Genomic DNA, 23,933 nt, shown 5'->3' with positions numbered 1-23,933 from the left:
ACAGAGGCAGGTTTGGATTACTCTTACAGACTTTAAAAAGATGCAATCTCCAAATCTTATTTCAAAGCATTAGACAGAAGAAAGGGAAAAAGGCACGCTACCATAGACCAAACAGTCAAATCTCTTTCTTAGCTCTTTCAATAATTTCAGCCTAGCTCATGAACTCTTACTTGTGCTTTACTTGAGAGGCCGGATAACCTTAAAAGATACAGGTTAGAAGGGGCAATTCCTATTGTCTTCTCTGAGAAGGACAAAGGGAAGGGGGCCTGGGACACAGCTAACATTCTTATAAGCAACCTTTGTGCAGCAAAGGCTTGTATCTGAAACATTCTTAGACTGGTATCCCACCAAGAAGCAGGTATTCATTTTAGCTTTATTCAGATAGTTTAATTCAGAGATAACATTTGCTAGGGTGGCAATAAGCTAGTAACACACAGTTATTTAGCTATTAGCATTATCTAAGAATAAATCTACTCTTATTGCCATTAAATATTTATAGATTCTTTGTGCAGATCTGTATTTTTGTTGTAATCATTATTATAGGTGTTATAACAAACTTTTTCAAATTTTATATTTCTTTAGTCAGTTCTAGTTCTGTATTTTTCCCCTTCCCTCCCTCCCTCCCTCCCTCCCTCCCTCCCTCCTTCTTTCCTTCTCTGCCTTCATTTCCATTTTTTCTCCTTTAATTTCCTTCTACAATTCTTAACCAAAGCCCAAGATTTCTTTCTGTTTTCCCCATACTTCTGGTAATATTAATCTAAGTTTCTAAATCTTTCATTTAAGAACTGTTTCTGTTTGCTAGAAATTGTTTTCATTTGGTCCTTTTAAAACTTGTTTAGCCCTTCTTCAACCTCTACCACCACCCAGTTTTCATTGTTGTAAACCACAGAAGTATGATCAGTGAAATTTCTGCTTTCTTGCTTACTCATTCAAGATATGAGGTGGATCTCTAAGGATGATTACTGTAAAACTTGGCAGAACTGTCAATAATAATTATTCTTTGCTAGCTAAGAAGATAGTCACATCATGGCAAAGCTGAAAAGGAAAGAATCAACATCTATTGCTGAAAACCGCCAACTTACAGAGCCTGGCTCACAGCAACATCCCTGAGCAACAACTTTTATATGTCCTCCTTACAGTGAGCTACTCACATGAAACCAGTACTCCCCAGCTACATATCTAACCAATTGAACAGTACCTGGCACATAATAATCGAATAAATGAAATAAGGAAGGGAATAAAAAAGGGGCCCAATATACCATAAAAGTAATAGGTGTTTTCAGCCATGTAAACAAAGTCAAGAGACTTATCCAATTTGTGGCAATATTATATGTTGTAAAGAGCCATTAAATTTAACCCTGATTTTTCTTTTCCTACCCTCATCTTATTTTATGAAGTAAAAAATGACTGAATAAAGAAGATGAGGAAGAACTATATTTAGCATGAGTGGCCAAGATAGCAATATTACAGAGGTGCTAAGAGACTATGAGGAATATTTGGACAGCTGGCCATCCTAGTCAATATTTTACTGAAGGGAAATTGTACAGAATTCCTTGATTGGTTCAGGCACTGATTTAAAATGTATGTTTTTTGGACTATGATAATTTTGAATGAACCAAGAGTTTGTCTGGTTCATAGTAATTATAGAGTCATCCACTGTGTGCTGAGCACTGAACTAGGCACCTGTTTTATTTGACCTTCTTGGGATAAGGAAAATCAGACTCTTTTGGAGCTCAATACCACCTAATGGAAAGAAAAAGAGGATGTAACTTCTCTTCCATTTCTTATTATTGGGTAGGTCATGAATGTTACTTTATATTCTGCTTATTATAGCTTTAACTGTCTACTGTATCTTATTATAGCTTTAACTGTCTACTGTATCTTTCAAATATACCTGTTCTGGAAGAATATAAGAAGAAATAGTTAGGCTATGGAGTTCAAAACGGCTAGGCAACCTGGCCATGATTAAAAGAGTTTGCTCAGACTAGGTCTTTTTCTTGAAACTATTCTTCCTTAACTAGGCAAGACCATGAAAAAAAAAAAAAAAGAAATGTACAGTGGCCAGAGCTGAAGTCCAAAGGGTATCCATGGACAATACACATATAAGAAATCTACATAATAACATAATGCAAGGCCATGAGTCTGCTCAGAGACAGTCTATTACTGTACCTCGTTCTGAGGCGTTGAATTATCCGTCAGCATCACATGAATCAGTCTGGGATCTACAGACTTGATCTCACCACTCTACGGTAGGAGCAGGATAACAGGTCATATGAAAAAGAAAGGAAAAGATTTAATACATTGTCTACCCAGAACACAATAACGTATTTTTCTAATCTATGTAATTATCTTTGTATTTCTACTCTGGTAGAATAAAAGCTCTACCAGAGCAGGGATCTTTACTATCTTTTTTTTTTTTTTTTAATTTGGCCATGCTAATCTTCTCTGTATCGTTCCAATTTTAGTATATGTGCTGCCGAAGCGAGCACGATCTTTACTATCTTACTCACTGCTAGATAGCATCTGAAACAAAGTCTGGACTATGGTAAGCTTTAAGCATTTGGGTCTCTTTTAGAGATATTAATTTCAAATTCTAAAACCTTCATATTCTGTACATTAGAGAAACCAAAAACCTTCAGAACCAATAATCATTCAAAGCACCACTCTACTATTAAAGAATAAAAGCTTTTGGAAGGGGCCAATTTGACACTGTCAGATTTAATGTACATATACTTTGACCTAGCAATTCCACAGCTGGGAACTTACCCCAATAAATAATGTGAAACAGTGTTCAATGATATATGTTCAAGGATATTCACTGTGGCATTATATATATTATTGAAAATACTGTCAATGATTTAAATGTCCATCAATTTTAAACTAAGTTAGTCATGATACATCCATCCAGTTAAATATGTATCTATTTTAAAAGAACAAGTCAGATTTCTATATATTTACACAGAAAGATGTTAACTTACAATTAAGTAAACAAAAGTAAATTATAGAAGAATATATAATATATACCAAACAGTTAATGGTGGTTACTACTGTGGGTAGTGATATTTGCCTAGGGGAGGGGATAGCTTTTAATATCTACTTTATATATGTATATTGTTTAAAATTTTAAATGAAAATTAAAATAATTTTTTTTAAACTCAAAAAAAATAAAATAATTATGCTTATATTTACACGTGACTGCCAAGGCCAAGTCTGAAACGAATTCAAAGGTATATAAATACAAATCTGTTTGCTTCAAAACACTCATCTAGTGCTTTTCTGACACAATTCTCCAGGTTGCTCTAGATCAGTGGTTCTCAACCTTCCTAATGCTGCGACCCTTTAATACAGTTCCTCATGTTGTGGTGACCCCCAATTTCATTGTTACAAACTGAACATAATTAAAGCATAGTGATTAATCACAAAAACAATATGTAATTATATATATGTTTTCCGATGGTCTTAGGCGACCCCTGTGAAAGGGTCGTTGGACCCCCAAAGGGGTCGAGACCCACAGGTTAAGAATCGCTGCTCTAGATGCTATGCTTCTCTGTTTACTTCATTAGAAACAATTTTTGCAATATCTAAGGGAGAGTGGCATAAGTATTATAAAACCAAATGCTAACTAGATTTTTAACTACTACTAACCTTTATGATAAAATTATAATAGCACTTCACATTTGTATATTGTTTTTACAGATTTTAAAACATTTTCAAATACATTATCTCACTTCCCAACAGTGCTGGGAGATCAGTGGGGAGGGAGGGGGTGCCTAATTAACTCTAATTTATATATGAGAACAACGAGGTTAAGAAAGTTGAACAGCTTTTCTTCTCAAGGTCATACGGTCATTAAGCAATAGAGCCACATATGGAACCCAAGTCTTCTTACTCAGGATGCTCCCTTTTCCTACACCTGTAAGATGAAATAACACATAACACAAAGCCTTACCTCAATTATAGACACATCCATAAGACGAGTAATGGAATCTTGATGGTTTACAATACCATAGAGCCAACTTTCTTCCCCTTCTGGCTGATATACTTTGACCCTGTGACCTTGAACACTGTAGGGACCTAATGGAGAGATGAGTCAGTATAAGATATTTTTGGCTATGCTATATTTCATAATTGTTTCTAAAAGCAGAAGGAAAACCATATAATGTAGATATATGGCACTTTTAGTCTTCTTGTATGGAGTTGAATGAGCAATTTCAGATTTACCATACTCAGCAATTTAAAAATAAAACATAGCCCTAGCCCGTTTGGCTCACTGGACAGAGCGTCAGCCTGCAGATTAAAGGTTCTGGGTTCGATTCTGGTCAAGGGCACATATTTCGTCCTAGGCCTGGTTGATGTGTGCAGGAGGCAACTAATTGATGTCTTTCTCTCACATTAATGTTTTTCTCTGTCTTTCCCTCTCTCTTCCACTATCCCTAAAAATCAATGGAAAAATATCCTCGGGCCTTGACCAGTTTGGCTCAGTGGCTAGAGTGTCGGCCTGTGGACTGAAGAGTCCCAGGTTCGATTCCAGTCAAGGGCATGTACCTTGGTTGCGGGCACATCCCCAGTGGGAGATGTGCAGGAGGCAGCTGATCGATGTTTCTCTCTCATCGATGTTTCTAATTCTCTATCCCTCTCCTTTCCTCTCTGTAAAAAATCAATAAAATATATTAAAAAAAAATATATCCTCAGGTGAGGATTAACAAAAACAAACAAAGAAAAATAAAACACAGTTTTCCCTGTGACCTTTGTAACTTTAGTTTATTTAGAAAATTTCTTAGAATCTCCCAGGCCTCTGATTTTACCTTATCTCAATCTCCCCATTCTAAAATACAAGGAAGAGGAAGGAAACTTACAAATAAAAAACTACAGGTAGTATGAGAATGTACTCAGATCTGACACATACATATAAAAAAGTTGGAGGCCAATAAGTTGAATGTACTATTTTGTTAAGTGATCATATGAATGATATATAACCATTTACATGCTACTATCTGACTTTCAATAACAGTAGGTAGAGAGTTCAATTTATGAGGTTACCAACCTCTACACTAATAATAGTCTGACAAATATAGCACCTGTCTTCTTAGGAACACAGAGTTTCAAGTATATTACTTTATCAGCTGGTAATGTTACCCTGCAATATCAGCTGGCCCTCATTACCAGCTGATAAATATATTCTCTCTCTTGCATATCTTATACATTTGAGACTACATAGCTAAATACTACTTACTTTAAGTGATCTTTGAGCTATAATTAAGCTTCCTTAATTTTTCTATACATACTCATATACACCTCCATCTCTTATTCTGTTCATTTGATTTTCTTCTCTCTGCTATCAATTTTTCCACACATTCTTTCTTCCCCATATCTTTCCTTGATTATTAAACATCATTTTATCTTGATACTCTTTTTCCCTAAATAGGCCTGTGTACCTATGCCTTCCTTTACCTACTTAGATTTAGTTTGATAAAAGAGAACCAAGGACACTATTTCACTGAAAATCATGATCATAATGAGGTTCAGAAAGGAAGAAGTTGATGTACAACATGAAGGGAAAGATAAATGAAGTAACAGTCTACACTTTGTATAGAATCTTGGGCAAAATCTGTATCTGAACATGAAGAAAGTAATAATTCTTTCTGGTTTTCATTCATATTTATTTATTTATTATTGACTAGAGGCCCGGTGCACCAGATTCGTACACTGGGGCGGGGGAGGGGGGGTGCTCAGCTCAGACTGTGCCCTTTTGCAGTCCAGGAGCCTTCAGGGGATGTCTGCTGGCAGTTGGACATCCTTAGCACTGCTGCAGAGGTGGGAGAGACTCCCGCCACTGCTGCCGCTGCACTAGCCAGCCTTGAGCCCGGCTTCTGGCTGAGTGGCACTCCCCCTGTGGGAGCACACTGACCACCAGGAGGCAGCTCCTGAGTTGAGCATCTGCCCCCTGGTGGTCAGTGCACATCTTCATAGCAACCGGTTGTTCTGCCGTTCGGTCAATTTGCATATTAGGGTTTTATTATATAGGATTTCAGAAAGGAAGGGAGAAAAGGAGAGATAGAAACATTAATGTTGAGAGAGAATCACTGATTGGCCACATCCTCTCCACCCCCACCCTGTATGCCCCACACTGGGATCAAGCACACAACCCCAGCACATGCCCTGACTGATTTTTTTTAAAAATAACATGCTGTTAATGTGTTGTAGGTAGTTACAAGAGCAGAGCAAGGATGATGGGGCAGGTATAGAAGGTCACCAGGGAGGAAAGCCACAGGTACCTAGCAACAGACAATCAACTGTAGGGTGGGACCTCACCCCCAGGGTGACTTGTCCTCCCCATGCATAGTCACATGGTGACTCCCTGACCTTTCCTCCTTAGAGATAATATCTATGCCTCAGTTGTATTTTTAGCTCCAGGTCCAGATGAACAACAAAACTAGCCACTGCTGAAGCCAGGATCCGCTGCATTGAATAAGGACCCCTTGCCCTGGTGTTGGCCAATCAAACCAGTGTAGACCAGAACCCTGAAAGGACAGGGTTTCTAAACAGAATATTCCAAAACTGCTGAATATTCTATTAAGATCTTTTCCTGAAACCTCCCCTAAAATCTCTACCTTTAAAACCCTTAGGATGGAGGACCCAGGGCACTCTCCCTTCCAGGAGCACACCCTTGCCTTTCCCTTCTCCCGCCCTATCCCTGCCCAAGGTACATTACCATTAGCTTCTTCACTCCAAGCTCCAAGGGCCCTTTCTTTACCTCTATAACTTGTTTCCTAAAACCATTTCTTCTAGGAATTACTTTTTTACTTCTGTGATTTACCAAGTAAGTGTTCTCTTATAGTTTTGGTCTTTACTATGAATTCTTTCCTAGCCAGAACCCAACTACCGAGGTTGCTGAACCCAGGTTTGGTCTGACTTTGCTGATTTGACACATTGTGCCATTCCTGCCACCTATAACAAATGGGAATGAGTCTGTGGACATCTTCCTTTATGAATATATCTTGCACTCCAAGTTGTTATTTGTTGGTGTCAACAGTCTTTAGTCCTTGAGATCCTTACAGACAGTAGGCTCAAGAAAAGCAGAGATATTCTCTAGCTCATGGTTATATCCTCAGTACCTTAACATTGTGTCTACTACAAGATTAGTCCTTAATAATAATATTTAAGAAATGAAGAAATAGCTCAGCCAGTGTGGCTCAATGGTTGACCCATGAACCAGGAAGTCACAGTTCGATCTGGTCAGACACATGCCAGAGTTGTGGACTTGATCCCCTGCAGGTGTGTGCAGGACGTGGTTGATTGATGATTCTCTCTTATCAATGATGTTTCACTCTCTCCCCCCCCCCACTCTTTCTCCCTCTCTCTGAAACCAATAAAAACATACTTAAAAAAACACACATAGGAAAAGAAGAAACAACAAAACAAAACTCACATCACAACAAGACTATGTATTACAGCCCTGGCCAGTGACCATACACTTGATTCAGAGTTCAGGAACAGAAGACTACCTGTTCTTACCTCGGCTAAATATCTCTTGTAGCTTTTGGTCACTGATCAAAGCATTAACTGTTTCTCTCAGTGCAGCATGTTCCAAAAGAATCTGGTTTTGGCTCTCTGTTCCCATCTGGTAAAGATAAGAGAAGAAAATAACTGAATATTAAAATGAATACCAATAATATCTAACCAGATGAGAAAAATCATACCCATGAGGGTATGACTTGTCAAAGAATGTTCTATAGAACCCTAGTCTTATGAGATCTCTGTAGAAAATAAGGATGCTAAGATCAATTAGGTTTGGAAATATTATATGTCTTTCTATATATAACAGCATATTAAAGGCTCTGAGAAGGCATAGGAAAAGAATCTGTTTATGTCAGTATTTCTCATACTTATTTGACCACAAAACATTTTCTTGCATATAAATCTTTTTGCTTATTTTAATATTTATCCAACATTTACCAAGTGCTTACCCATATAAGCACTAGTATTAAAAGATGGATAGCCCTAACCGGTTTGGCTCAGTGGATAGAGTGTTGGCCTGTAGACAGAAGGGTCCCAGGTTCAATTCGGGTCAAGGGCATGTAACTTAGTTGCGGGCATATCCTCAGTAGGGAGTGTGCAGGAGGCAGCTGATCAATGTTTCTCTCTCATCGATGTTTCTAACTCTTTATCCCTCTCCCTCCTCTCTGTAAAAAATCAATAAAATATATATTTTTTTAAAAAGATGGATAAAGCAAGGTTGATAAGAGAGTGAAGCCTTAATGAGGGAGAAAAAAAATATTGACAAAGAAATCATTATTAATATGTCACAGAATATAGTTTAGAAAATATTTCTCTTAACTGCCTCAATAAGACAGCAAAACTCTTCTAAGCCTTCTAATTTTTATTTTATTTTTTAAATTTAAATTCGTTATTGTTGAAAGTATTACATGTCTCTACTCCCCCTCCCCCCACCCCAGCACATGTCCCTGCCCCTCTACTGTCTGTTATGTTTATATGCATGCATACAAGTCCTTTGGTTGATCACCCCCAACCCCACCCCCAACTCCCATCCTCCCCTGCCTTCCTTCTGAGGTTCGACAGTCTGTTCAATGCTTCTGTGTCTGGATCTATTTTAGTTCATCAGTTTATGCTGGTCATTATAAGGCCTCCTAATTTTTAATCTTCAGACAGTAACTCTTACTAATGAGAAATAAATATTAGCATCCCTAAATTTTTAAACTCTAACTCAGATGTTAGTTTGTTTAAACTACTAACTTATCCCTTTTCTTTGTAACTAAAGATATACCTAAGGTCTTCAATATTTAATGCTGCTCAGAATCAACACAAACTCCCAGCTTCCATGCCACTGACACAAGTGTAGACCCCCTCAAACTCAAGTTATAGAAGTAACCACTTCTGGGAAGCTGCCTCTTCTGAGAAAGTAAGCAAAACTGTGGTCTTAAGTGTTGAGTGATTTAAGGGTGGGGTGGAGTTGTGTAGAAGAAAGAAGCTTCAGTTAAAAAATGTACTTTTTAAGGGAGCAGAAAAACACTAAAAGGCACAGGGAATTATTGGAAGGAAATATTTTATTTCAATGCTAAAAGAAAAATGGAAACACCATATTTATAACCAACAAAGAAATTAACAAGCAGAGAAACAAGTTTAGGACTAGAGCAAGTGTTAATTACCTGGAACAGATGCAACCCATTAGTATCTGACAGGAAACGAAGCTCTCGATCCAGAAGGTATTCAACTGGAACCACAGAACCCAAACCGAGTTTATCTACTAAGGGAGTGAAAGTCTGCGAAGTACAATGACAAGAAATTTATTAAAACTTAGAAAAGAAAATAATAATTAAACCAAATCTCTAACTTTAGAGAAAATATCCATTATTAATAAATCTTTCACACTAATAAATATAGATAAACTAAAGCCTAAGTCCTTGGAAACATTCCTAACCTAGCATCTGGCCCTCAAATAATCATAGAAAGCAAACTAGAGCAGAAAGTTAGGTTGATACTCTTTACAACTAAAAAGGAAAAGAAGAATGAGAAATTCCTCATTTTCTCCAGGGATCTGACTAATCTTAAAGCCTGGCTTCAAGAAGGCTAGTTTAACATTAAATTCCCAGAATAAAGAGTTACACCATTATCATCTCTAGAACTCTTAAAATCTTTGTGAGATTTCAAAAATAATCACTGGTATAAATATGCATGAGCAAATTCCTATTACTATTTCATAAATAAATAGCCTACAAAGTCACCCAGGAACCCATATCTGTTTGAGCTTCTTCTAAAAGTTCAATTGGCCCTGACTGGTTTGGCTCAGTGGATACAGCGTCGGCCTGGGGACTGAGGGGTCCCAGGTTCGATTCTGGTCAAGGGCATGTACCTTGGTTGTGGGCACATCCCCAGTAGGGGGTGTGCAGGAGGCAGCTGATCGATGTTTCTCTCTCATCGATGTTTCTAACTCTCTATCCCTCTCCCTTCCTCTCTGTAAAAAATCAATAAAATATATTAAAAAAAATAAAAAAAATCAATAAAATATATTTAAAAAAATAAAAATAAAAGTTCAATTGGTCCTAGCCGGTTTGGCTCAGTGGATAGAAAGTCGGCCTGTGGACTGAAGGGTCCCAGGTTCGATTCCAGCCAAGGACACATGCCCGGCCTTGCAGGCTCAATCCCCAGTAGGGATGGGCAGGAGGCAGCTGATCAATGATTCTCTCTCATCATGGAGGTTTCTAACTCTCTTCCCCGCTCGCTTCCTACCTGAAATCATTAAAAATATATTTAAAACATAAAAATAAATAAAAGTTCAATTGGAAAGTGGCCTTAAAAACAAATGAAAAAAGACAGTGTAGCAAGTGATATTATATTATCAACAGGTAAAAAATATTTGTTTGTAATATTATTTAATTTGGTTAACTGAAGAATTGATTTATGTTTTTAGATTTTTAAAAAAATGTAACCTTGCCCTAACCGGTTTGGCTCAGTGGATAGAGCATTGGCCTACGGACTGAAAGGTCCCAGGTTCGATTTGGGTCAAGGGCATGTACCTTGGTTGTGGGCACATCCCCAGTTTCTAACTCTCTATCCCTCTCCCTTCCTCTCTGTAAAAAATCAATTAAAAAAATAAAAAAGTAACCTTTTATGCCAATACTTTGCCAACAAGGATTGATACAAACGGATACTCTCAGAATTAAATTTTATAGCACTATTTTGTCTGAATTAAGAAATCAAAACTTAATAATAAAAACAAACTTTAAGCACAAAAAGTGAAAATAAACAAGTGTGACTATATCAAACTAAAAAAGCTCTGTATAGCACAAATGACCAACAAAATAAAAAGGCAACATAAAAAATGGGAGAAAATATTTGTAATCATGTATGTAATAAGGAGTTAATATCTAAAACATAAAAGAGAAACTCATATACAACTCAATAGCAAAAAAAAAAAAATCTGATTTAAAAATGAGCAAATCACCCGAACAGACATTTTCCCCAAAGAAGATATACAAATGGCCAACAGATACCACAATGAGCTATCACCTCAAGCCAGTCAGAATGGCTATCATCAAGATAAAAGATAAGTGCCGAAACCGGTTTGGCTCAGTGGATAGAGCGTCGGCCTGCGGACTGAGGGGTCCCGGGTTCGATTCCGGTCGAGGGCATGTACCTGGGTTGCGGGCACATCCCCAGTAGGGGATGTGCAGGAGGCAGCTGGTCGATGTTTCTCTCTCATCGATGTTTCTAACTCTCTATCTCTCTCCCTTCCTCTCTGTAAAAAATCAATAAAATATATATTAAAAAAAAAAAAAGATAAAAGATAAGTGCTGGCAAGGATGTAGAGCAAGCATGTCAAACTCGAGGCCCACAACGAATATTTTTGCAGCACAGCCAATATAAAGGTATGTAAGAAATGTTTTAATTCCAATTTCATAATCTAATTTTTACAATATCCTGTTATATATAATTATTAATAACGAACTACAATGTTCGCTAATGACTGATTACTACAATCGTGTTGCATTCATTTCCCTTATGCGCAGGCGCACCATTTCTCTCCACTAATACTAGCAGTGAATATTTTAGCAGCCGATGGCCACGTCATTAGTCTTGGACTGACTTGTTTGGTGCGCAACAGGAAATATTTCGCTTTCTGAGAACAAGAAAAATAGGTTTATTTGCGTTACACTTATTAATTTGTGCAGTTATTCAGTGTCTGGTTAAGTTAATGTTCAAGAAAAAATATTAATTTTTATTAAAATGTTCTATTATTTTATATTATTGATTACTCATTTATTTCAGCCCTTTGTATTCAGCATGTCTCTCTCAAAATCAACCTACATTTCTATGAAAATTGAAGCTTTTGTTTTTTTGCAGCCCACATAAACTTAAACCTTGTTTATTTGGCCCGTGTTAGCCTTTGAGTTTGACATGCTTGATGTAGAGAAAAAGGAACCCTTGTGTACTGTTGGTAAGAATGTAAACAGGTATAGCTACTAAGGAGAGCAGTATGGAGATTCCTCAAATGTGTTTAAGTAGCCCAGCTGTATTTAGTGGTTGAGTATTGACCCATGAACCAGATCACAGTTTGATTCTGGTCAGGACACATGTACGAGTTGCCTGCTCGATTTCTAGGAGGAGGCAATGCAGGAGGTAGCCAATCAATGATCCCCTCTTATCAATGATGATTTCTATCTCTCCCCCTTCCCTTCTATGAAATCAATAAAAATATATTAAAAATAAAAGATCCTGGCCAGTGCGGCTCAGTGGTGGAGCGTCAACTCTGGAACCAAGAGGTCACTGGTTTGAATCCCAGTCAGGGCACATGCCCGGGTTGCCAGCTAGATCCCCAGGAGGGGATGTGTAGGAGGCAGTAGATAGATTATGTTCTTCCTCATTGATGTTTCTCTCTCTCTACCCATCCCCCTTCCTCTTTCTCTAAAAATCAACAAAAACATTTATTTATTAAAAAAAGAAAAGAAACTACCAATATATACTTTTTAAATTTTTAAAATAGAACTACCATATGATCCAGCAACCCCTCTTCTGGGTATGTATCTGAAGGAAATTAGATCACTATCTCAAAGAGATTTCTGTACCCCAATGTTCACTTCAGCATTATTTACAATAGCCAAGACATGAAACAACATAAGTGTCCAGTGATGGATGAATGGATAAATAAAATGTGTGTGTATACAAACTAATATTAGCCATAAAAAAGTAGAAAATCCTGCCATTTGCAACAACAGGGATGAAACCTGAGGGCATTATGCTAAATGAAATAAACCAGAGAGAGAGAAAGACAAATAGTATATGATCTCACTTATGCAAAATCTTAAAAACAAAACAAAACTGAACTCATAGATATAGAAAGTAGACTGGTGGTTGCCAGGATTGGGGGGAGTGGAAGAAATGGGTAAAGGTGATCAAAGGATACAAAGTTCAGTTATAGGATGAATCAGTTCTGGGAATCTAATGTAAGCATGGTAACTATAACAATACTGTATTGTATACTTTAGAGTTTCAAAGAGAATAAATCTTAAAAGTTCTTACCACACACACACAAAAGTAACAATGTGAGTCAATGTACATGTTAATTAACACTGTGGTAATCTTTTCAGAATATATTTGTATATCAAATCATGTTGTACACTTATACAATGTTAAATGTCAATTACATCTCAACAAAGCTGGGGGAAAAAGTTTCTATGGAAAAAGTATATTTTAAGGATTATAAACATTGTTTCACAGCCTTGCTATGAGAAAAGAACAAGATATGAAAAATTGAGAAACAAAAAATATAAAATATTGTGTAATATACAAATTTTCAGAGGACACAGGAGAAAACATGTCTCCCAATTTTTGCTTTGGTAACTTCAGAATAAAAGTATGTTAAGGACAAAACTTGGTGTTTGGGAAATTCAAAAGAGTTCAACCATAGTTCATAGTATAAGAATAAAATCCAAATATATTCCTAGCCAATAAAGTCACTCACCAGGGCTGGCCACTGTGCAATTGAGACTCGAGTGCCCTGGACAAGGACAGGATCCTTTCGGGGTGCCCATACTAGAGAGCCTTCCAACAGAAGAACAATAACTTCTTCAGCATGAACTTTAACCCAGGAGTGCTGCTTCCAGTTACAGCCATCAAATTCTACAAAGATCTGCAAAAAGAGATAAAAAGAAGTTTGGAAAAATCCCACACTGTAACATATAAACAAACATAAACCCCATTTTGAACACTGACTAGGAAAAATTCTACTAACTTGTTTTTATTTTAATCGATTTCAATAAAAACCAATCTTACTTCAGAGCCAGGTAGCTAGTAGTCTCAGCCTCACTCTGAAACCAGGAACAGAATGAAGGAGGCATGAATTATCCACAGTTAGTAAATTTTAGCTGTAATCTTAATGAAATTTGTAACTCTTAGTTTCCAATTCATATCTATGTACACTAGCTGGAGGGCTTACTATGTATAAAGGCACTGTGCTAGGAATACAAAGAGAAATCAAGTACATTTTCTGCTCTCAAGAAGTTCATAATCTGCCAAAGCCGGTTTGGCTCAGTGGCTAGAGCGTCGGCCTGCGGACTGAAAGGTCCCAGGTTCGATTCCGGTCAAGGGCATGTACCTGGGTTGCGGGCATATCCCCAGTGGGAGATGTGCAGGAGGCGGCTGATCGATGTTTCTCTCTCATCGATGTTTCTAACTCTCTATCCCTCTCCCTTCCTCTCTGTAAAAAAATCAATAAAATATATTTAAAAAAAAATAAAATAAAATAAAATAAAAAAAAAAAAAAAAAAAGAAGTTCATAATCTAATAGATAGGAAAAAAACATTTTACACTTCTAAAGTGACCATGAACTTCTTAAATAATTTTTTGAACAGGTGATATATGCATATGATACAAAATTCAAAAGGATAAACAGAGGGGCGGAGGAGTTGCCCTCCTAGTTCTGGATTTTTAAAATACCATGTGATCTCATATCTGCCAGCAGAGGTATGCTGTCATCACAATGATGCTTTGCTTCCTCCCAGAAGAGACACTCCACTTTTTGAGATATACTTAAGCACATTACAAGTTACTGTGTTTTTTAAATGAAACCATAGTTTTCTAATAAATAGTATGCTTAGGTTTGGCTTTTCCATATAAATTCTGACTTCTGAGTATGTTCAACAAACACAGCATAAAGAGCAATACATGTGCATATAGGTATTGTTATTTAGAATAGATATGCCCAGTGCCTAAAATATACCTGGTCACAAAAGAAGGGCTAGAGTATTTATTTATATTCCACTCATTTCAAAGAATTTTAGTTGGCTTTTGGCAAATACATGCAATCTATAATAATAATAAAAGCGTAATATGCTAATTAGACCAGACGGCCTTCCGGAAGAAGCCGGGGTGCGAGGGAAGCCCAGGTCCTGGGTGCCAGAGGGAAGCCAGGTCCTGGGTGCCAGAGGGAAGCCAGGTCCTGGGTGCCAGAGGGAAGCCAGTGCCAGGAGCCGGAGGAAGGAAGGCCTACTCTTGCACAAATTTCATGCATTGGGCCTCTAGTAAAATGATAAAACATAAATTTAAATATCAGGGCCAAGCAAACTACATCAGGAAGTCACTATCAAAGTGTAAAAAGGGAAAACTTAAGCAGGCAATAAGGATCTATTCAGTTACATAATTGAGTGATGTATTTGGCTTTGAGCTTCCTTTTTAAAGGCCAATCTGAAAATGGAGAGGTCAGTTGCATAGTTCTCATTGCCTTAAAGGAAAACATAAAGCAATTACTCAGGGAAGCAACCCTTTCCCAACCACTTGGCTCTCTTTTTTTTTTTTTTTTTTAAATATATTTTATTGATTTTTTACAGAGAGGAAGGAAGAGAGATAGAGAGTTAGAAACATCAATGAGAGAGAAACATCGATCAGCTGCCTCCTGCACATCTCCCAGTGGGGATATGCCCGCAACCCAGGTACATGCCCTTGACCGGAATCGAACCTGGGACCCTTCAGTCCGCAGGCCGACGCTCCATCCACTGAGCCAAACCGGTTTCGGCCCACTTGGCTCTCTTAAGAAATTTCTCACATGGCCCTAGCTGGTTTGACTCAGTGGATAGAGCATCTGCCTAAAGACTGACGGGTCCTGGGTTCAATTCCGATCAAGGGCACATGCCTAGGTTGCTCCCAGTAGGGGGTGTGCAGGAAGCAGCCAATCAATGATTCTCATCATTGATGTTTCTATCTCTCCCTCTCCCTTCCTCTCTGAAATAAATAAAAATATACTTAAAAAATTTTCTCACATGAAGTTTCCTAAGGCAACAATGAGTAATGTAGGACAATGTCAGAATCCCCACAGCAGTGACTCGCAACTGGGAACCATGGAATTACCAGGAAGATCTGTAGGTATTAAGGGCACAAAGCATTTCCTGCAGACTGAACACTAGCGGTCTGTACATGTATGTATTATTACTTTTTAAACATGATTATGTAATGAATAAAATTCAAATCCATTAAAATTGTTTCTGAGTTCCAAACAGCTTTTGTTTGTATATATGTTGTCATCCAGTCAACATAAAAATTAGTTACAACTATATGCAAATTCAGGATAGTTATATTTAAAAAGTATGGAACCATTCATTGCTCAGTAGTCTAGCAAGGTTTAATTTTCTCACAGGCAAATACTTGTGAAGTGCATTGCTGAAAAGTTATCCCAGAAATTAAATTCATTATGTAAAGTTGTAGTTTTATTATTTGTAATATACCACAGAAGCTTCACTTCTACTTAAAAAAATAAGCCCTGGTTGGTATGCTCAATAGTTAGAGCATCTGCTGGCACTCTGAAGGGTCGGGGTTGGATTCCTGGTCAAGGGCACATACCTGGGTTGCAGGTTTACTCCTGTCCCTGGTCCTGTGGGAGGCAACCAGTTGATGTGTCTCTCTCACATCGGTCTCCCCCCCTCCCCCCCCACCACTTCCACCCTTTCACTCTCTAAAAAGCAATGGAAAAAATATCCTCACGTGAAGGTTAAGCAAAAAATAAAAAATAAAAACCATGATGGGGAAATAAGGCTCAGAAAGGGGCAGCATGATTTTTACAGAGAACACTGAACTGCATTATATTTAATATATTAATGTATTTAATATAACATATACATATATATGTTCTAAAGGAATAAAACAATTTAAGTAGCTTGCAGGCAGCTAGAAGAGTTGTATTTAAGTGCAGACCCAGGTACTAAGAAAGGTAGTTAGTAGCATAATGAACAAAGCTTGGGGTTTATGTTCCAGGAGGCTTGGATTTGAGTCTTGGCTCCACTCTATATTAATTGCAAAACTTGGGCAGGTCACTTTTCCCTCCTCAAGTCTTGGTTTCCTCCCTTGCGGTAAGACACACCTGTATTACCTCATATACTGGTTGTGAAAATTAAGTAAGTGGATTCAAAAGCAGTTTGGTTAATGGCAAAGCATAACTTGGGAAAATATGCCATCAGATAAACAGAAATAAAATAAAATACAGTGTGGGGGATGTTCAGAGGCAGGAGAGATCACTTCAGGTGTGCAGAAGCCAAAAAAAGTCCCAGCAAGTTCTAGGAGGCCAGGAGCTACAGCACACTGTGGGGGAGGAGAGGGAGCTGAGGCTAAAAAGACTAAGAATCAATGGGAAAGATCTTGACTACTGGGATAAACAAAACTGGGCTTCATTCAGCTGCCAATGGGAGATGTGTATGTGTTTAAGTGTGTTTATGCAAGTGCCATAAAAAGAGGTCAAACTGAGGTAAAGATATGAACAGAGCAGTTGGTTATAGGAAAACTCAGCTAGCTAGCAGTAGGTGTAGATGGATTAGAAAGGAGGGGGAATAAAGAGTAGCTTTTTTCTTTTTATAAAAAATATTTTTATTGAATGTATTGGGGTTACATTAGTTAATTAAATAGTTTTCAAGTATACAATTCTATAATACATCATCTGAGTATTGTATTGTGTGTTCACTACCCATAGTTTGGTATCCTTCCATCACCATTTATCCCCCTTTTACCCTCTTCTACCAACCCACACCCCCACTAGGGAGTGTTCTTAACTAGCAGGACCTAGAGCGGGAGCAGTGAGACTAGGGAGTGTTCTTAACTAGCATGACCTAGAGCGGGAGCAGTGAGACTAGGAGTGAAGTGACTCGTGCCCATGAGAATCCATGACTCTTTTTCAAAAAAATATTTTTTTATTGATTCCAGAGAAGGGAGAGGGAGATAGAAACATCAATGATGAGAAAGAATCATTGACTGAGTGCACAACCTGGGCATGTGCCCTTGACCAGAATCGAACCCAGGACCCTTCAGTCCATAGGCTGACTATCTACTAAGCCAAACCGGTTAGGACTCCATGACTCTTATCATAAATAAAGACTGATGGCTGATGACTGGCTGGATATAAGGAAGGGAAATTTTTTAAACGACCTGGATTTTGAATCGGACATAACTGATGTCAGAAGGCAATGGCTGGAGGCAAACCATGAAAAGGAGCATGGAGTGTTCAGTGCCCATGCTGAATCTGACCCTGAGTGACAGTACTCTACTGGCCATCACTTAGAAAACCAGAGCAGAGGCTGAGGCTCCATGGTGACCAACAGCTAGGTGCCATGCTACAGTTCCAATCTGCCAACCACTTTAAAAGTCAACATATGAGTCACAGAACTCTAAGTCATACCAACACACAGATATAAGAACAACACTAAGTCGTTGTACTACTAAAACTGTCACAATTTTTATCCTTTGTACATAACAACTTAAACATTAAAAAAATTAATATTCATGCCCAGCTGGCATGGCTCAGTGGCTGAGGGCTGACCTATCAGCCAGGAGGTCACAGTTCGATTCCTGGTCAGGGCACATGCCTGGGTTACAGGCTCAATCTCCAATTGGGGACGTGCAGGAGGCAACCAATCAATGATTCTCCCTCATCGTTGATGTTTCTATCTATTTCTCCATCTCCCTGCCTCTCTGAATCAATTAGAAAATATTTAAATGAATAAATAATATTCAGGAATCCTATCATCACCTAACTGAAAACATGAAGGAAAAGCAGAAATATTTGAAAGCCAGATTTCACCTAATTTAAGGGCAATTATCTCTGAACCTACCTGGGCAAAGGATATGGAACAAAGTGTTTAACTTGACAACAATCACAGTACTGTTTGCTCTGAGATCAAACAACAGCTCCAGGCTAATAATGACTTTGTTTTGAGAGTAATATGGAATGTGGACATATGTAAACATGTTTTCCCAACAGTGAGGCTTACTTCTGGCCCTGGAACTGTGCCTCACCTCCAACTAGAGCAGCGGTTCTCAAGCTGTGGGGCGCGACCCGGTTGGGGGTCAAACGACCCTTTCACAGGGGTCACCTAAGACCATCGGAAAACACACATATAATTACATATTGTTTTTGTGATTAATCACTATGCTTTAATTATGTTCAATTTGTAACAATGAAAATACATCCTGCATATTATATATTTACATTACGATTCATAACAGTAGCAAAATTACAGTTATGAAGTAGCAACGAAAATAATTTTATGGTTGAAGGTCACCACAACATGAACTGTATTAAAGGGTCGCGGCATTAGGAAGGTTGAGAACCACTGAACTAGAGTAATGGGAAAGAGTTAAAACATGTAAGGTAAGGAATCATATCAGATCAAAGTACATAGAATACAAACTTGTAAAATGGCTGTGACCAGGCCCCAGGACAGGAAGAAGGGATATAAACTAACAAAATTCAATGGTAGTGGTTGGATTGAGTCAAAGATGGTCAAGGCAAGTTGATAATCTGAACAGAACAGGACTAATACAGTTTGAGTTGATTTTTAAAAAGTCTTAAGCCCTGTCTGGTTTTAAAAAGTCTTAAGCCCCGGCTCAGTTGGTTGGGGTCATCCCGTGCACTGAAAGGTTGCTAGTTACATTCTTGGTCAGGGCACATGCCTGGGTTGTGGGCTCGATCCTTAGAAGGGGGAGTGCAGGAGGCAGCTGATCAATGTTTCTCACAACTGTCTCTCTCTCCCACTCCCTCTCTAAAAATCAATTTAAAAAATGTTTTTTAAGTTTTAAACTTTTTTCTATTAGAGTAGAAGTAGTATATAGCACTTCATGCTACAGCTAGAACCCAAGGATGAGATGTAAAATATTTCATTAGTTAAGGAGAGCTAGTGGTTAAAACTCTTGCTTTCATCTCAAAATTCCTTTCATGGCCTATATGTGATTTACATTCATTTTAGTGACATTAAACTCAAATCAATTTTTTAAATATATATTTTTTAAATATATTTTATTGATTTTTTACAGAGAGGAAGGGAGAGGGATAGAGAGTCAGAAACATCGATGAGAGAGAAACATCGATCAGCTGCCTCCTGCACATCCCCCAATGGGGAAGTGCCCGCAACCCAGGTACATGCCCTTGACCGGAATCGAACCTTGGACCCTTCAGTCCACAGGCCGACGCTCTATCCACTGAGCCAAACCGGTTTCAGCTTTTAAAAATATTTTAAAAAAATTAACTTCAGAGAGGAAAGGAGAGGGAGAGAGGGATAGAAACATCAATGATGAGAGAGACTCACTGATCGGCTGCCTCCTTGACTCCTTTTAATTATCTTTTTAACATGCCAATCAGAGCCCTGTACAGCTTACTTAGTATTCTCTTCCTCAGTGGATAGAGTCCTGGGTTCAAATCCAGTCAAGGGCACATGCCTGGGTTTCAGGCTCAGTCCCCAGTAGGGGGCGTGCAAGAGGCAGTTGATCAGTGATTTTCATCATTGATGTTTCTATCTCTCTCTTCCTCTCCCTCTCTGAAATCAATGAAACATATTAAATAAATAAATAAGTTCTGAAAAATAAAATAAAATTTAAAAAAGGAGCAAGCTGCCAAACCAGTTTGGGTCAGTGGATAGAGCACCGGCCTCCAGACTTGGGGGTCCTGGTCGGGGGCGTGTACCTTGGTTGCGGGCACATCCCCACTGGGGGGAGTGCAGGAGGCAGCTGATCAATCTCTCTCATCAATGTTTCTGGCTCTCTATCCCTCTCCCTTCCTCTCTGTAAAAAATCAATAAAATATATATTTTTTAAAAAGAGCAAGTTGCCGATTATTAGAAAGAGAGAGGGGTGGTTGGGGGACAGGAGGACAATTTGCATAGGAGAGCTTCAATGAAGGGGAGAAATAAAAGACATCTATTAAGATGGGCTCAAATTAAAAACAAACACACACACATCAAAAACAACAAAAAAATCCCAATAAACAGTCTAGCAGTCATTTCTATGCAAGGGCCTCTCACAAACTGCACTTCAGGGAAAAGCCCTGATCATCTGCCCTGCACTGGGTCACTGCCATTTGAGCTAGGCCTTTTATAAAGGAGTTCCTGGAATCCTATTTCAACCATTAGGACTGAGGCTTCCCCCATCCAATCAGAGCTGTGCAGCTCTGGCCAATCAGAAAAGACTCTATTGTGACCAATCCGGACAATGCCTTTTGGATCAATCAAACTGAGGATTTGGAGTCCTCATTTGCATGAAAACGGACCAATCAGGGATCAGGGGCAGGGACTGCTGTCCATATAAGCCAGTTCCCTTCTGGCTAGGGGAGTGCAATTTCCCTGGCTGAGCTGAAACTCCAAAAGTAGAGATGTTCCATGGCTGTGCTGTATCACAATTGAGCTATTTTACACTGTTCCCCAAATTGGGGATTCCTGTTGGCACTGAACTGGCGCCAACGACCATCAGTTGGCAAGGGGTAATACTTTTAATACTTTTTATACCTTAACAGGAAATGTTCCTTAAAAAAAAAAAAAAATACATGCTTTTATTCATTTCATTGAGAGGAAGAGAAACATCAATAGTAAGAGAATCATTGACCAGATGTTCTTTTTTTTTTTTTAAAATATGTATTACTTTTATACTTCAAACATTTTTAAAGGAAAGACCTTTGGGATCAGGTTGGAAGATAAATTACAGAGGGAAGAAACTGGAGCAGGCAGACCAATTACAAGCCAATGATAGCTTAGGAAAGAGATGAAAAAGACCTATATCAATTAAGACTGTATGAATGGAAAGCAAACTATACTTTAGAAATTAGAGATAAAAATAACTGGATATGGTGATGATTGTGAGAGGGTAAGGGGAAATGGAAGACTAAGTCCCAAGGGTCTTAATTTTTCTTTTCCAATTTTCCTACCTACATTCTAAAAAATATAAATTGTTACAAATGATTTTATAGCCAAGGCGAGGAATAATTGCATGTCTAGAATACTGCTGTTTTCAAATAAAAAGTAAATTTCCATGGGTTCTTGATCAAGAGGTAGCTTTCTGAGAGTGCATCTTCACTACAGTACATTTAGAGAAAAGAGATAGCTTTCTACCAATTATCCCCAATTTTTCCTACTTTCTAACATTCTCAAATTAAATGTTAAGTACTTGAATAGCACAGGGATGACCTGAATCAAAACTCAAGCATATATAGTACTTTTAGGGGCTGTGGATGGAATCATAAAGATCTAGGTTTGCATCCCAACTTCCCCATTTCTTAGCATGTAGCTAGGAGCCAGTTACTTTAGCCTCTTTGAGCCTCACTTCCTTTCCTAAAAATAAGGACAGTTTAAGTACCTCAAAGGATTGTCATAGGATTAAATTAAAGCACAAAACGACTAGCAGACCATGGGTTCCTGATAAGCATGCATTCCTTAAGCAAACTCATAATATACTGGTCAGATTATAAATTGGTACGACAAAAAAATAAGAAAATTGCTATAACAAGCATTTTAAATATGTGTATATCTTTCCATAATACCACTCCTGGTATTAATCCTAGGAAATAACTCTCAACATATGACAAACTTTATTCACAAAAATGTTCATCACAGAATTATTCATAAAGCCTAGAATCTGCAACAATTTCAATATCCAATGAAAAGGGAACAGTTAAATAAATTACTCAGCCAATAAAAATTATAAGATTTTGCTACGGAGCACTTATTGTTTTCCTTTTAGTTACAAAAACAATACATGTTACCTGTGAGAAATACAGAAGCCCAAGAAAATTGAAATCACCCATAATACAAGTTGTTAGTAATACAGGGAAATAATTGCCATATTAAATAAAAAGCAAAATTCAAAACTGAAACTACAGTATTCAACTCTTTACAATTCTAAAACATAAAAGATTAGTAGAATATGTATCAAAATATAAACAACAGTTTCTAATAAGTTGCAACACCGCAGGAAATATTTTTCTTTAAAAAAATATATTTTATTGATTTTTTACAGAGAGGAAGGGAGAGGGATACAGAGTTAGAAACATCGATGAGAGAGAAACATCGATTCAGCTGCCTCTTGCACGCCCCCTACTGGGGATGTGCCCGCAACCCAGGTACATGCCCTTGACCGGAATCGAACCTGGGACCCTTCAGTCCGCAGGCCGACGCTCTATCCGCTGAGCCAAACCGGTTAGGGCTATTTTTCTTTTTTTTTTTAAAATATATTTTATTGATTTTTTACAGAGAGGAAGGGAGAGAGATAGATAGTTAAAAACATCGACGAGAGAGAAACATCGATCAGCTGCCTCCTGCACACCTCCTATTGGGGATGTGCCCGCAACCCAGGTACATGCCCTTGACCGGAATCGAACCTGGGACCTTTCAGTCCGCAAGCCGACGCTCTGTCCACTGAGCCAAACCGGTTTCGGCTATTTTTCTTATTATTAAAATAATTTCTACATTTTGTATAATAGGCATGCATTACTTGAGAATCAGAAAAACAAAGTATCTATAGCTTCTAATTTAACAACTCAGATGTAAATCACAAAAACCAATGGCTAAGGTACCTTGGATTGGGGTCCCAAATATGAGTCCAATAATGTCAAGATAAAAAAGTTAGTAGGCCCTAGCTGGCTTGGCTCAGTGGATGGAACGTCAGCCTGCGGACTGAAGGGTCCCAGGTTCGATTCCGGTCAAGGGCATATGGGTTGCCTGCTCGATCCCCAGTAGGGGGTGTGCAGGAGGCAGCCAATCAATGATTCTCTCTCATTGTTGATGTTTCTATCTCTCCTTCTCCCTTCCTATCTGAAATCAATAAAGAAATATGTATTTTTTTAAAAAGTTAGTAGTAAGTCCATATTAAGAAAAATTATATAAGAAAAAAGCTTAAAGATCAATCATAAATATCTCACAACTGAGGATCTTAGAGTAGAAATTCCATAATAAATCAGAAATGAAAGTTAACCTAATACTGGCTTCTAAATATTTTATTTTTTAAGATAGGGTGGTCAGAGAAGGCCTTTTAAAATAGTAAGAGCCCTGACCAGTTGCTCAATGGTTAGTGTTGGCCTGAAGACTGAAGGGTCTTGGGTTCAATTCCCGGCCCAGGGCACATACCCCGGTTGCAGGTTCAATTCCAGCCTGGTAGGTGCTCGAGAAGAAGGCAATACA

At 38.2% G+C, this 23,933-nt stretch overlaps 1 protein-coding gene across 1 annotated transcript in view; it reads right to left on the bottom strand.

Annotated features, from left to right (window-relative positions):
* Positions 1-23,933, bottom strand: part of KDM3B (lysine demethylase 3B) — a 62,724-nt gene that overhangs the window by 30,873 nt on the left and 7,918 nt on the right. Inside the window, exons 2-6 of the mRNA XM_081090769.1 lie at positions 13,481-13,648; positions 9,168-9,281; positions 7,516-7,621; positions 3,950-4,074; positions 2,170-2,244 (exon numbers count right to left, since the gene is read on the bottom strand). Coding sequence (XP_080946895.1) covers positions 2,170-2,244; positions 3,950-4,074; positions 7,516-7,621; positions 9,168-9,281; positions 13,481-13,648 — 588 coding nt within the window. The remainder of the gene's footprint in view (positions 1-2,169; positions 2,245-3,949; positions 4,075-7,515; positions 7,622-9,167; positions 9,282-13,480; positions 13,649-23,933) is intronic.

The sequence above is a fragment of the Myotis nattereri genome, assembly GCF_964212035.1.
Source record: "Myotis nattereri genome assembly, chromosome: 5".
Lineage (NCBI taxonomy): Eukaryota > Metazoa > Chordata > Mammalia > Chiroptera > Vespertilionidae > Myotis > Myotis nattereri.
Note: the sequence above shows the minus strand (reverse complement) of the source record. Positions and strands in the feature narration are given on the sequence as shown.